Here is a 16,946-nt window from a genome sequence, read left to right on the forward strand (position 1 = left end):
GAATCCTGAAACTGACAACGTAAAACTTCAGTATTATATATGGATAATTAAACTTGAATGCATCTCAAGTTAAAAAAATGTTGAATGCTCGACAGTATCCGGAACAACACAAAAATATTTTAATCAATTTAAATAAAGTATTGTTGTCAATTTCTTTATTTCATAAAATAAAGATATTTTTTTTAATAATAAAAAATATTTCTGTTACAGTTTATGCTGTTTTTTATATTATTCTGATTTTTATTTTATTATTATTTTTTTTATTTGTATTTTTTTTTATCTCAAATACTATTCATTTCTAAAGGATTCGACTACTTGCGACCATAAAGGTTGATTTATTTTATGACATTTAAGAATACTTAGATCGAATTTCGAACGAACTTCAACAATGTTCTTTCTAATAATATTTCTTCTTCACAATACTTACAATTCACGTGGGTAAATATGTTCGATAAGATGGATTTTTTTATGATGTTAAAGCACAATGGCTTTTGTCCTTTGTGGCTGCAATCCTTAAGCGTTGAGCGGTGAGGTGAAACATTTACTTGTCCTCAAGTCGCTTTTATGTCAAAACGTTTGCGTAAAAAACTTATAAAATTAAATAAAAATAATAGTAAAAGTAAACAACTAAATAAGTAAAAAGAAGTTCCAGGAGGTGACATAGTAAAAACTGTGAAAAATGAAAGAATGTCACAGGAGAAAGCGCACATTTTCTTGAAGAAAGACTACGCAAAATTGGTGCAGATGTTGCAAAAAATATGGCGTCAGTCAAAAGTCACCACGATATATGAAATGTGCAAGACAGAAAATAAATTGCATTTCAGGTGCTGGAATGACTGCCATACAATTCATATTTTCTCAAATTCAGGAAAATTGCAGATGCTGAAATGCCCTTACAACCGTAATAATAATGTGGTTGATCCTTGAGCAGTTTTTGCATTGCGGGTATATGTGTTTTTTTTTTGCCTTTTTGTAATAGTCTTTTAACCATTCATTTGCAGCATTTCCTGTTCCTCTTCTGCTTGTCTATTATAAATAGCTGGGTCTTCAGGTCTTCATATGCCTGAAAAGATGCAAGCATATTAAGTGAAAATGAAATGATTTGCTCATTCATGCGCTGCCACTGTTTTACGTGCATAATAAAAGGCGCAACGTCAGGTAATTTATAAGGATTTTCTTTCTTCTCAACAAAAATAAAAAAAAAAGAAACAAAAACAAAAGAAAAGATATAGAGAAAATAGTAAGTCTGCTGCATGTCGGAAAAACGTAGTCATTTTTATTCGCTAAGCTACTTGTTAAACTTTATGTGCTGTTATACAATTTTACTAAATTAAAAAGTTGATTTTCTCGAAATTTTTATGAAATAAATTTACAAAGCAATCTTGTAAATGTACGTAACGAGCAAGTATTGCACTTTAACTAAAAGCCTTAATGCCTTAATACCTTCGCCTTGTTTCAACCCTTTTCAGCTTTCTGGGTTAAAGTTTTGGTTAAATTATTCTAGTGTATTGTGTTTGAATTCATAGTGAAGAAGGGTTGGGGAGCGCGAACTGTTTGGTGCTCGAATACATTTAAATTAAGTTGTTATCCAGTAAAAATGTGTATAAAAAATATGCAAATTGTTTTTGGTTCATGTCAGACGTAAACATTTTTATGGCCAAGTGACATGTAAACTCCAAAAAGCATCTTCTCTCCCCAACCATCCAGTCTTTGCTTTACAACCAATGTGCCGCATACATGAATTATATGCCATGCGACTGGTGTTATATGTCCTTTGCTGGTCTGACAAATACTTTTTTGTCTGGCGCCAACTCGGGGAAGTTCGGGTTTGGGGAACTTTTTAGTACTCGTAACAAGTGTTCCTTGTCACATTTACTCATAAGTTGCTGTGTTGTTGAACCATTCCTTTTTGTTACTCTAATAGAAATATATTCGTAATTGCGTTAACATTATTAAGGGTCTCACACGATCGCTCACTCCGCACATGTACATTTACTGGAATATTTACTGTTTTTAATTTATCACAAATTTTCACTAATTCACGGTTCACTCAAAGTGTAAAGTACTAGCCTTTTAAATATATTTTAATATTTTTCTTGTAATTTTTTTTATCCTATTTAACAACTGCATAAAAAAGTTTTTAATAAAGTGTAGAGTGTAGAGAGTTTATGCAAAGTTCCTTCTACACTTATACTATATATCACAGAGTGTTGTATGTAAATATGTGTTTACTCATAAGAACACAGAAACACTATGTCAAACTTTACCAAAAATTTATTAAATTTTGAAAGAAAACTTTGTCATAAAATCCAACTTCATTAAAGAATTTTGCTTACGTACAGGTAAAAATATATTCAAAAGTTTTTAAGTACATTTTTTTCAAGGCCTTGAGAAAAAATTACATTTTAGTAGTTAAGTTCTGCTAAATTTAATGTTCATACATATAATTATTTTGTTTTGTTGTTTTGATTAATAAATATATTCTACACTCATTTTTAATTAAAACTTAGTACCTGAACTGGGGACAAATCGAAAATAATAAGAATGTTAGCCAACGTTCGAAACGGACAAGGCACTAAGAAGAAAAGTAATTAATACCAAGATTGTGGGATGAGTAAACCGAATAGAGTGGCTCATTTATAAGTATAAGTTTTAGTTGTCATTTGATTATCTCCAATACCATACAGTGGTTAAATGAGATCAAAAAAGTTAAAAGAACTGCATAACATCTTAAAGTTTTGAAGTCGGTTTTGTTTTTTTTACGAATTTTAATACGTATTTCAACAAATTCGCTTTAGCCTTCATCAAGAAAACTTTTAATATAAGGAATTTTCCTGATGAATACAAAATATCCTACTCCTAACTCCAAATATTAGGAATTCTTCTGATGTAGGCTAAATATCCAAATAACCATAATTCCTTATATAAGGAATTTGCCGAAATATGTAAAGAAATTTACTAAAAAATAATAACATTCGAAATAAAAGTTGAGATTCTTGAAAAAACATAACCGATTTTAAAATAGTTTCGACAACACAAAAATTAAAAACAAAATTACATCTTAAGGTTCTTAAGAATCTTCTTAAGATTTTTTGATCTTCTTTTATAAAGCTCAAACTGTTCTTAAAATATTATTAATCATAAATTCGCTGTTTCTGGCATATACTAAAAATACTTTTATATCTTGCCCGTTCTCTGCTAAAAGCCATGTACTTATTAAAATTCCTTCAATGGTAATTTAGTTTATTGTATGTTATATTCATCTAAACATTGCAGTTCTTAGCGAAACACTGCTTACTCTACAATTTTCTGCCATACTTGTTTATTTTCTGCTTTCATTCTATAGTTGGTTAATCTCCCTGTTTTCATGTGCTGCTCAATATATTCTTGCCAACTGCTCCAACTGCTTCGTTATGTTTTTCTATATCCTTAAGCCTTCCCAACAAAATTTTTCAATTTTATTGCCCGTACTCAGTAGATGCTTCTGGCACCGTAACGTTTATTCTTTGATGACTTTTGGAATATTGCGTTATTAAGTTAGCATATATAATTTATCAATATCATATGTACTGAATTCCAATAGCACAAACAACGTAATAGTGCTGTTCACTTTATTCGAATAATTCGATATTCGAACTATACAGCGATAATAAATATAGTTTGAATATCTTGAACTATTCATATTATTCGTTGATATTCGAATATTCAAACGCTTCGAAAATTCGGATATTTCGAAAACGAGCAGGACCACTAAAAATATTGTGTTGTTGAGACTTTTTCGTTTAAAGCGCAGTTCTAAATAATTAATTCTGTGTTCTCACAGTACTCATTAATTCTGTGTGGCACCCTCCCTGACCCTTCCCAGGCACAACAAAGGCTCCTCCCACACTGAATATATATATATACCTATATCTTTACATTCAAAATAATATAATTTTCAATAATTCTGTGTGACAATTTATTAGTGGATATATACCTTCTCTTATTGCTAAAGACAGATCTCTTTTTTATTGAACATCACTATTAAATATTTCAGTTTTTATATTTCTTGTTTTTCTTTATTTGTTTTTCTGAAATTACTAACTCTATGTACTTTGCAAAAGTAATTGAAAGAAGAGGAAGCATCGAAATTACTGAGCAATTACAAATTTGCGTCTTCTCCCTTCAATTACTTTCGTAAATTACCTCGAATTAGAAATTAAATTCCAATTCCACTTGTAATCTAAGTGGAAGTTCCTTGGACTTAAACCAATTTCCAAGGAATTACTCTGAATATTGTTGATTTGTATTAATAAAATATAAAGACACCAATATATTTTTAATCAAAAACTTACTTTTACGTGAATGTCAATGGAATTTGAAAAATCATTCTCTTGATTATGGGAAGGTCACTATGAAAAACACAGTTTCATTATAGAATGATTTTTTTAAAATATATTTAGCAATTTACGGCACCATTTGAGTAAATATAGACGGTATACATACTAATTTAGTTAAAATGCTCAAATGGTTCAGTAACTATTTAAAATGCAAACCAATTTCGTCGTATATGATGTCCTATATGTTTTTCTACCATTTCTGTACTTCCTATATCATTGTTAGATTACACATATTATAATGATTTTTAATATCCCTTTTGACGAAAGAAACTAAATTCTCAATACAAACTATTATTTTCAATAGAAAGCTTTTAATTGAAGAGTAGTGAAATTGCAACAACAAAATTTTTTTTTATTATTTTTAATTAACTTAATTTATGGCTGACCATATAGCTGTTGCGACTATTGCTAATGGTCAGATTGTAGTAAACCGAGGTTCACTTACTTATATCTGATGTAATTAAAATTATTATGAGAGGGTGGTAAAAATTATTATGAAAGTCGTGTAGTGCTCTACAACTATTCATTCCTTTTCTCTTAAGGAGTTAGAAAAAAATATTGAGGTTACATCGTTAAACCCATAGATAATCTCAAGAATGCTAAGTGGTAGTACATATAGTATAAGAATACGACTCCATTTTTATTTCGCGCATTTAGTTTTATAATTCCAAGCTACTTCTCAATTTCTAATGCATTTTTTCCGTTTATATGAGCAAAATTGAAATAGTTTTTGTTTAATTTTTTTTTTAACATTTTAGTTTACTTTAGAATGAAAAATAACATTTGTTGAAAAAGTTCATTAAATTTAATTGCTATAATACATTTTTGTAGTACAACCGCTTTTGTGGTTAATTAAGAAATTAAAGTTTTTTATCGCGTCTGTGTGTGATTGTAGTTGATGTAAAGTAATTCGGATGGATGGATGGTTGGTTGGTTGGTGTGGTATATGAGTGCGTGCTGCGTGTTTCTCCGACCGTTTCTAGTTCGTAGTGCCAACCATGTCGTTTACTTGGCTCTAATTGAGCATATTGGGTGTTGTTAATTATTGCACGGGTTTTACCGCCAATGTTCGTGTTGTTGCCAATTCCAAGGCGACATTCTGTTAAAGCATAAATTAAGTTGTTTGAATCTGGAACTAAATAATATGTACCCACTCTCTGACGTCTCTACATTGGCTGGCATGCGAATGCGAATACTCTAAAACGTCCTGTGTATGCCATGTGTTTGCCACATTGACGGTGAAAACTTTTTCAAACGTTTGGAGTGAGATTTAATATTCGTATGTGCCAATTTCCTGTGTGGAACCGTGTTCAGTTGAGTTGCTTTTTATGGAAGCACGTACACGTAATCAAATTAAGCAATTATTGTCGTTTCATTTGAACCACGGGGTGTTTCTAAGAGCAGAGTAAGTATTTATTTGGCAATCATAACAAACACACTTACTCAATGAAAACCTAAAACTATTTGCAATCAAAAGAAAGGAGAATTATAACATAAACTTGATGAAAGACTGTTATTTATGGCGCCATTAAAAATACTTCATATATTTGAATATTAATATGTATGTAAAACTGTTTACTACCTTGAATATTTGTAATCTGACATTATGAGTACAAACTGCAATATACAGAATAAGTATTAGACCAATTATTAAATTTGATAAGAGTTTCAATAAAACTTAATAAAATTAGGAATAAAATTGTTGAATTTGTGATAATTTTTCTTTTATATAAACGCTTTAGTTCTTATACATGAAATATATACAAATAATGTCAAGTATTCAGATACAAAACATTTACTATCTGAAATGGCAGAAATTCGTGCCAGTGGACATAAAATTCTAAATAAGTAAAAATCATTGAAATCATACATCCATTGTATGAACCTCTTATGTACAAGTAAAAGCCATCCTTCTAAAAACCATGAAGTGAATAAGGTACATCGAAGAGTGTCTTGTATATAAAAATATTTTATATATGATTCTGTATAGAAGATAAATTTATATTTATTTATTTTGATGTTAAATATGAAGATAGATGGTGTGGCTATCAGTTTTCTTTATTCAGAACTACTAGATTTGGCTTCAACGAATGGTTAAGCAAATGTACCTAGCTATAGTATACAATACTTATAACTGGACTATAGTAAAAGCTGGTAGCTACTGCAACAAGTGGTTCTTGTTTAATTGTGGGCATTAAGCTATATCTTCACCAACACATTAAACTCATTAAACATTTTTTAATAAAAAGTATTTTTCACACCGATTAAACGCGTTTAAAAATCAACTATTGTACTATCATCATATTTCTAACAGATACAAAATGCTTTTTTAAGATAACAAAATGCATTTTCTTGTCTTCAAAAGAACTATGATTTAAAAAGATTTCATAAATTATTCTATGAAACTTTAGTAGAAATGTTATTAGAATACAATACAAAATCATTTTACAAGAAACTGCTTCAGGAAATATCTGTATAGACAATATCAGTTTTTATAAGCAAAACGGAACTGCACCAATGTAATATTATTCTATATAATACTAAAGTACATCGTACGGGCACTAAAGTACCTTTTCCGACTTTGTTAAAAATAATTTAATGTTTTTTTTTTTAAAGTAGACGTAAATTTCACGCCCAACACCCAGTACTGCGGCCAGAAGAGTCTTATTGTACCAGTTTCACTATTGATTAAACAAAGCCCCTTAAATCTTTATGAATAAAATCCAGGACTAAATCTAGAAAAGAATTCTTAATCTGTTCTGGTGCCAGAAGTTCTATATGAAACAAGTTTCTTCTATGCGTTATTAAAGCTGGACAGTCCCAAAGAATATGGTAGTAAACTCATCTTCGAAGCATAATCTCTTTCTGAATTAGCAGATAATTGTAGTTTATAAAGGGGATATTTCACACCATAATGATCTGTAAAGAAATCTATTAACAACTTTAAATTACATTTTAAGAATTTAAGGATGTGTTTGTTGGAGTACGGAGTTATCAGTGCTTTGCTGTGTCTAAGTCCTGGGAAGTCTTCCCAGTACTCCAGCTTCATGTGATTTTCCCTTTCCTTGATAATTTGTTTTGTACTGGCCCTGTTTATCCCACAATTGGTTTGAGGGTCTGTAAAAGCAATTTTTGATGCAGTTCTGGCTAGCTTATCAGCTTTTTCATTTCCCAAAACTTCCCTGTGGCCCGGAACCCAGTAAAGTCTAACCTCATTCTGAGTTGCAAGTGCTGTAGGAGATCAAAACACTCAAGGATCTGTTTTGATTTGATAAATTAATTACAATCATTTATCAATTAGTCAACTAGTCAACAAAATGAATACTAAGTAACTGGGATAATCAATAGTTTTCATTAAAATCTGAAAAAACAAATTTCAAAACCAATATTATTAATCTGAGTATTAACTATCCCAATTTTTTCTGTTCCTATTAACTATTTGAAAGCTTATTCCAGTTTTTCAAGAAAATTATTATTATTATTATAGAATCCAGGGTTTATATTTTAAAGAATTATACAAATTAAACGCTCCATCTTATTTTGCTACAATCGCAGTATTTACTGGCAAAAGCAGATTCAAATAAATACTTTGATCAAGCTAGTTCTTCGATGATATTACTTAAATCCCAGTAGGCATTAAATTTACGTCCGTGTCGGCAACCCCATCTTTATCACTTCTTCGAAATTTTTCGCCAAATTTATTAATTTTTTCTTAACAATAATTTTTTACGTACCGTACAAATTTTGACAAATGCTTAACAATAATTAATTGATTTGTCAATATATAAATATATATATATATATATATATTTATGCTTCTATAAATACAAGCAAAATTCAAAATATGTACCGCCGTTATGGTGCGGCGTAAATCTTGTGGCTGAAAATAAACAACCCACATACTTTGAAAGTGCTGTTACAAATGAAAATATTGCAATTCGCATGAAAAGGAACAAGCTGCTTTAGAGTAACTGAAAAATATTAGAAATCACGGCAACTCAACATATGAACGAAACTATAAATCTTTAACATCTGTCAAAGCATCTTTCTGAGATATGTTAAAAAGGACATCCAAATAAATGCTCGCGCAAAATCTTGAAAATTTGATGCGCAGATAGCATTTCCAATGCAGACTTGCTAACCAGTGCAGACCAGGCAGTTTTAACTGGAAATCTGCGAGACATCAGACGGCTTAGTGTACTGACTTTAATCTAGAGATAGACGAATGAAAAAAAATTTTTTAGAAGTTTGCTGCACATTGAACGATGACTCCAAAAAGTACTAAATAGAGTGCTGTTTAAAAAAATTTTACAGCCGTAAAGAAAAAAGAGGAACGTAGAATTTGTGTCAAACTATCCATTTTTTTGTAAATCTATTGAGCTATGTTCATGAAATCTTTTGGCCATAATTGACCATTTTCAGAACATATATTGCTGACTCACGTTTCATGCCAAATATATCCAAAAAATTTAATGACATATTGGCAAAGATCCAAACTCTTGAATTCAAGCAATATGGTAATACAGTGCACAAATTTGGAGCCACCTAATGTAATATAATTCAATGTCTTTAATACAAAATTCTTCGACATATTGTTACCGCCCCACAGAAATTATGGAATAAGCAGAAACCATTCTAAGGGGCTCTATATAAACGAAGAATCTACGCCGACGAATAAGAGCTATTAAATTTAATTCACATTTGACTTTGATTTTAAAAATTTCTTTGCAAATATATATAATCTCATCAAAGACAAACTACTGGTTAGTAATTAATTTGAGTATTATCAAATATTGAAAGTACATCCTTTTTAAAATGTGGGTGGTTAAAAAAAAAGTAAAAAAATCTTAACCGATATGCTTTAGCAACTTCTGTAGTTATACTCAGAAAAATAATTGGGATGATTTAACCAAATTTTTCACAAATCTCAGGTCAAAATTTCTTACTCGACATATCATGTTGGTTCAACCATAACGACTCTTGGTTTTTATATCTTCTTATGTGGTGACATAAGCTAAAATTTTTGTAATACAATTATCAAATCAATTTAACTAGCAATAGGTTAGAGCATATTATTATGAGTGTGTGATTCGATTATTCTCCAGAACAATTTCCCCTCATTTTCATCCGTTGTTGATTTGCTATGGCGTCCAGTGCTATGTCGTCCTGGGCGAACATCGTCATTAACATCTATCTTCTCGGTCATCTGCGAATACCTTGTTCCACCTATAAATATTTTGATTGCTCAGAATAAACTTGCCAAATGCCACAATTAACATTTCCAGTACGTTAGTTATGTTAAGCCTTTTCCGAGTTAGTGCATCTGAGCACTTTTACTTTATGATAGCTGGGGGGATTCTGACTAATTTGAGTATTCCTGATTATTCAATGATTGATCTAAGATCTGCGTACCGTCCCGTACGTACGTAAAATAATCATAACTCTTAAATTAATGTGTACAAGCGGTTCAATAAAAAAAGTGAACCTCCAATGTTATGCAAAGTGAATACAAAAGAGAAAAGAAATAACTGAGCGAAAATCGCTTTACATTTGACTAGAGGTTCAGTCGACTAAACTGAACCCCAAGTTCATACAAAGCGTGCAAATACAATCAAAGTCACGGTTGCCGTTTTATATGAGCAAATGGTTCAGTTAAAAAACTGAACCGCGTGTAGTAAATACAAAGTAAAGGAGTAAATGAATGCATGAGAGTTTCTTGCTCTTATGTAGAGGTTGGAAATAAACCAAAAACAAAGTCATTATTGCAATTTTATACTAGCAAATGGTAAAAGTAAAGAAAAAAATTAAAGAAATTTGAAGTGAAAAATAATATTTAGAAATGGATAAATGTGTGAATAAAGATTTGATTCAAATATCTTTTTTTAAACGATCTCCTCAAAAAAAGGTTTTAATTCATAAAATGAATAGACCAACTCCAGATATGAAGAATTTGGTACCTGATGTAAAAATGTCGAAATCTGTCGTAAGTCGCCGTTTTCCTACAGCTATTTACCATAAAAACCAGTAGATCACAGGCTGCGAACATTTAAATAAATTGTTTTGTTGGTCTTGTACGCTATTTGCTTGTGGAAAGGACAAAACTCAGGAGTAGGGGGAATACGTTATAGTTGGAATTCTGTTTTGATGAAATTGTGAACACCTTGCCAAAAAGCTGACGCCTTGCTACTGCTCACATTGTCTACATAAGAACATGTATTCGTATATCAACTTAAATAAAAATTTTGCGTCATATATGCTAAGTGTTCAAAATTTGAAATCACTTTATTTTTTGAACAAACCCCGTATGCAGATAAAAGTCTCTAGCTTAAATATAGTTGAATATTATAGTGTTTGAGTTGGGGTACGTCGTTTTTTGTCCCGTATGACATATAATAAATTCATATAAGTAATGTACTCGTAATCTTCATATCCTTGCAATTTAAAACACCATTAAATTTGTAGTGAAAGCAACAAAATAACATATAATGAATTCATTGTTATTTTATAGGCAGAATATCTAATGTTTACTCTTCCACACCTTTGTCTCCTGATTAAATAAATTTCACACTATATTTTGTGTTAAGTAAAATGTTAGCTTGCATATACACAAACAACATCGATAAAAATCACAATAAAATGACCTGACCATACAATACTTATTTTTGTTGGATTAATTTTGGGTTGGGCCAAACAAGCATTCCTGCCCATATGGCGACTTCGTGGAAATTCAAAATAAAGGTGCATGTTACTGATAAAACTTCTTTCTAGGACAACATTTTCCTACATTTGAGGCATTTTTGTGTAGGCAACATATTTTATCGAAATAATTCTTGGATTTTTAAATAGCAGGACAGTAAATTTTAGCTTTTCCAGAATAATTTCGTAGGTAGAATGTGGTTTTAATATGAAATATTATATATGGTGTTACTGCTTGGTATTATGAGTATAAATTTTGTGTAACTTTTGTATCCTTAAGAATATTGAATATTTATTGTTTATTATGATTTCAAGTTCATTAAAATTTTCCTAGGATTTCATTATACAAATATTTGCATTTCCATAAACTTAATTGAATGATTTGTGTCTTCATAAAGGAAAATGTCCAGCAAAATTATGTAGTAGATATTCCTGCGAAGCTGCTAAATTTCATTATTTGTAAATATTTACAAATTGGAAGGCTATAATTTTCTGCTGCTTGAATAATAACACAGGACTCTATAAATTTAGATAAAATGGTTAAATAAATATCAATTTAACTGAATATGTATGTGCAGTGTAATTTTTTCTAAATTGCTTAAGGCTCACTAATTATCCTGCTGTGTATTGTTTTCTATAAATGCCATGGATACCATTTTAGTTTGTAAGCTTTGGACTTGAATGTATTTTATTAATAGTTGCCAAAAGCCAATTTATTATTATAAAATATATACATAGTTGAGTTTTTAAAATGCTAAAATTAAAATATATTTGTATTTTAAATGAAGTACTAATTAAATTTATATCACAACAATTACAATAAACAATAAAGTTTTATACAAAATCTGATATTAGGCTCAAGGATATGATGTAGTTAATATTTTATATAAAATGTTTAACGCATATTAAATATATTTTTGAGGTTTTTTGTGCATAAAAAGTTGATCTCAATTTGAATTAATATTTAAATATTTTTAGCATGCAGATTAAAGTAAAAATCATCAAAATATCCATTGTATTTGTCCATCACATTTTTGTTGCATTTCAAAGTGTTTGATATATATTTTTTACTCGAAATTTTATGCAAATTTAATTTGAATAAATATTTTTGGAGGTTTCCACATTTTTAAATTTGGTTTAAGTTAACCACATTTCATTCAGAAAATATTCAATTTAAAAAATATAAAACATACGGAATATTTTATTTTATTTTTCAGCAAATATTACTTTTACTAATTTATTCATTTAATATATTCGCTTAAAAAATGGAACGCGGGTGTATGGAGCATTAAGTGTTGTTCAAAATAAAAAAAATTGCTGTATTTTAATCAAAAAGTTTTGTTAAAATGTCATTTTAGATTTTCATATATGAATAATTCTAAACTAAAAAAATTCCACTCTAAAAACTAGTAATATTTTTTTCGCTTGACTAGAACTAAAGTGTTAAATTTAGTATATAATTGTTTTAAGTCAGCATTTAAAAAAAAATAACAATCAACATCAATTGATGTCTCATAAGATTAGATTCACATAATCCTTAGATCCTAAGGATTCACATAATTCTATAGACCCATTGTGCTACCGTTCAACAACTCAGAGCTATTCTGTAGTATAGTCAATCGATGTTGCATATGCGCTTGACAGTAACACAACAGATTTGAAGCACTGAATACTTAAACAGAAGATTTATTATTCCAGCATAGTTGCCTAAACGCATCACAAGACTGATACTTTTAAGTGGCAGCTAAATGAGAGTGGTTGATTTTTTCCGAATTAAACGAGAACAACTTGCATTTAATTGCAGAATATCTTTGATGTCGTTGAGTCTTCCTACCTATTCTAAATTAGTAAATACAATAAAATTTTTAAAGTGTTTACCTGATGCTAGCGTTATACCAAGATCTTTCAGATGTTCCGAATGATTTTCAGAAGCACCCCATTAGGCTAACTCGTCTGCCTTGCAATTACCGAAAATATCCTTATTACCGGAAACTTAGAGTAGAAACATATTAAATTGCGTCAGAATTTCATTCAGAGCTGCGCAGCAGTCAAAAACCAAGAAGTTTGAAGTAGTTGGACTGTTTGGTGTTTAATATATCTTATCAACAATATATATCTTATTCAATAATAGCTTCTCTAATAGCAATTACTTCTGCTGGGATGATTGCTTTCGGATCACTGCTTATAATATACAGATTTATTCAGTTCCAGCCAGAAAACTTCACTGCCGACACCACTACCTATTTTAAAGTTGACAATTTATCTAAATAAGAGTTCCATAAACATATTTACTAATGTGCACTCATCAAGTTATCGTCTTGATACGACACTAACTCCTATGCATTACAATTACCTGATTAAAATAAATAATAAATAAAGTGACAGGGTGCAATTCCTGTCAATAGATTTATTCAGTCCCTCCGAGAAAAAACTACTACCAATTTTATAATTGACAGTTTATCTAAATAAGAGTTCCATAAACATATTTACTAATGTATGTTACACTCATCAAGTTATCGTCTTGATTCCAAACTAAGTCCTATGCAATACAATTGTCCAATAAAATGGCCCACGGTTTAAAGTTGACAGGGTTCAAATTTATATATGGATTAGTGCTGTTCATGTTCGATTTTACGAAGTATTCGGAGAATCCGATTAATCGAATAGTAAACAAAGTCACCGAAGTTAAAAAAAACATACGGATTTTTTGTAAATCCGAAGTCTTCGAATATCCGGGTTTGTAATTATTATTTGCAGTCAAATTAATCGAAGACTTCGTGAGGAAAAGTTAAAGAATGTCCATCACACAAATAAACACAAATTTTTTAGGGATGATTTGAGTTTGTTGTGGTTTGCTCAATTTTGTGTATTTCATGTTTTACGCTGATAATAATATCTGTGTTTTATTTTCTTTTCTTTTTTCTATTAGATATTACTAAATAAAAAATTTATACTTCAAATAACTTATATATACATAATTATAATTTCTATTTATATACTTAAAGCACGTTTTCTTCATGAAGTCTCCGAATAATTTCATTACGAATAATTATCGCGAATCCGGATATTCGAAGACTCCGGATTTACAAAAAATCCGATTTTTTTTTTTCAATTCCGGAGGCTTCGTTGCTATATGATTAAACGAATAATCGAATTACTCAATTTTTAAAATATCCGATTAATGTAAACAGCACTAACACGGACAACTAAACTAACAGGTTTTTTAAAAGGCCATAGATGATGGATTTTTTGAAATACCGAAAACAACTGTATGTCAGCTCAAGAATTCGATGGATTGAAAATTTTTGTTTAGTTTTGATAGACGATTTAATATAATTTCTTTAAATGCGATTTTAAATACTTTTTTTTGGTATTCAGTTGAGATATTTCTTTAAATTCCTTACTTCAACTATACTATTGAGGGAGTTTTATTTTTCAATCCATTTATGTTTCAACCTTTTCAATTAATTGATATTAGAACAAGGTTAGTGTTTGATTTTCTGCACGCATTGTTTCTATTTTCAATAGAAGGTAGTCAGTGTACTTTATTAATAATTCATTGAACAAATTTTCAACTAATTTTAATAAAATTCATTTAAACATATATATTTTCTCTAATTAATTAAAAAACGATTTTAGTGTAAAACTCGTGTATGTAAGGAGAAAAAAATGCATGCAAATAGAACATTAACGCGATTAAATTTTCTGCAAACGTTAAATGGCATAGCACAAGTATGTAAATATTTCATTATGCAAATATCCTTAAATGTCACCAATTATTAATTTGTTTTGTTTTTAAAGCTTTCACATTAAACGGTTTCGAGTGTAGAAACAATTAAATTAATGATTTTCGGTCTAATAAAGGTGAATTAAGGTCACTATAATGCTCATGTAAAATCAGAATTTCCATATAAAAACGCTATACAGGCGTTAGCCACTTTATAGTTTTCCGCAAGTTTTTGCTGTGCTTTAATAAAAAATAAAATATTTTATTCAAACTCGAATTTGAATTAATTTCAAAACAAAATTTTTGTTTACATAAAAGGATTTTCTAATATGTCAACAATCAACGATAAATTTTTTTCACCATTTGTGGAAGATCCACCCCGTGCTTTTACTTTCATTCATGTGGAGAATCAGAAATCATACTATGGCCCATACCTGCAAGCAATTATAAATTTTGTTGCATATAAAAAGTATAATCTAGAGCTGGAAACAGTTGATACACTAAATTCCAGTGAAATTTTTGACAAAATTCGTCGGAATATTTACAACACGTCATTACATGGTGTCACTTGTACGGATCGTAAAAAACTTATCCAATACAGTTACCCACTGGAAATAACGAAAAAATGTATACTAGTCCCGCTCGACGATGAAATACCTAAATTTTGGTATGTCGGTTGGCCTTTTGATCGATACATTTGGATCACACTTTTCTGCAGTATTTTCTACATTGCAATTTTAATGAGTTTTATTGAATATCCCAAGCAAACCGCATCCAATTCGATACTGCGTAATATACCGTACAGCGTCGCTATATTGCTCTACTGTCCCAATATGAATATACAACTAAGAAATGCACCTATACGCGTGATTGTCTTCTACACCCTGTTATTTGTGTTCGGTTTCATATTTAGTGCATATTATTTTCCTTATCTAACGGCGTACAACATGAAACCAGTCTTTCGGGAACGAATCAGAACTCTTTCCGATATATTGGATGCAAAACTGGTCATTAATGTACCGTCATCACATCACGAAAGCTTTGAGGAATATACGCAATCAAACGAAAGAGCATCATTATTACGAAGTGCAACCGTAGTTAAATTTAAACCTATCGTTAAGTATTTAAATCACTCCGCTGGGTATGTCATTCTAGAAGACACTTGGAGATTTTTACATATGCAACAATTTAAAATGTATAAACCACTTTTTTCTTTATCCGAGGAGTGTTTTGGTTGGTGTTACAAGTCTTTTCCAGTGCATGTGAACGCATCATTTCTCAAAGAATTGGACAGTTTTTTATTAAGAGTTAAAGCTAGTGGATTATGGCTAAAGTGGAAGACTGATGCTGGTGTTATGGCTCTACGTGCAAAATACGGCACTGTGCTACTAGATGATTACCCGGTCGAGCCACTAAAATTAAGTTATTATAGATTTGCCTGGATCGTACTTGCTGCCGGTACCATCGCCAGTTGCTTAGCAGCTTTATGTGAAATCTACGTTTGGAATAAACACATGCATACCGAGCTTATCATTGTCATTTAAAAATATTAGAAAAAGGCTTTACGATTATACCTGAAAAATTAGTTTTATTTCAGATAGTGTAAATTTATGTTCTAACAGTTTGCAACCATTAATGATAGTCAAACGAAAAAATAAAAAAGTTTTCAAGCTCAGTATATAAATATTAGTATTATTAATTTTATAAAGAGGTTTTTCGAACAGTAGTGAACTACAACAACAAAAATTTTATTTTTCGTATTATTTTAATTAATTGAATTTTTGGCTGACCATACAGCTGTTTCGAGTATTGCCAAAAACCCATCATCAGTGGTCTTAGAAATAATTCTTGTATTAAATTATTCGCAAATAATTTTTTTGAGACTGCAAATATCAGGAATCGAACTCGGGTCCTGCCAAATGTGAAGCTCAGAATCAGCGCACCTTAACCAACTGATCCAAAACCGTACTTGACTTTTTTGTTCGCATATTTTTCTGGAGTTTTGTTACTTCTACTATGAAAGTTTTTATTAACAATTTTACTTGCTGTATTTATATATTAGAACGAAATCATAAACCAGCTGTAGAATAATTGAATTAATTAATTAATTATATTTTTATTTTTAATTGTTAAATTTCAATACT

At 30.0% G+C, this 16,946-nt stretch overlaps 1 protein-coding gene across 1 annotated transcript; it reads left to right on the plus strand.

The window, feature by feature from the left end:
* Nucleotides 1-15,131: 15,131 nt before the first annotated feature.
* Nucleotides 15,132-16,346, plus strand: LOC119674948. Its single transcript, XM_038086104.1, has one exon. It carries the CDS (start codon nt 15,132-15,134, stop codon nt 16,344-16,346), a length of 1,215 nt encoding a protein of 404 aa, XP_037942032.1.
* Nucleotides 16,347-16,946: the final 600 nt, after the last annotated feature.

The sequence above is a fragment of the Teleopsis dalmanni genome, chromosome 2 (genome assembly GCF_002237135.1).
Source record: "Teleopsis dalmanni isolate 2A chromosome 2, ASM223713v2, whole genome shotgun sequence".
Taxonomy (NCBI): domain Eukaryota; kingdom Metazoa; phylum Arthropoda; class Insecta; order Diptera; family Diopsidae; genus Teleopsis; species Teleopsis dalmanni.

Bases quoted from the DNA above. Each gene is read 5' to 3' on its own strand.
- LOC119674948 (XM_038086104.1), top strand. From the start codon at position 15,132: ATGTCAACAATCAACGATAAATTTTTTTCACCATTTGTGGAAGATCCA.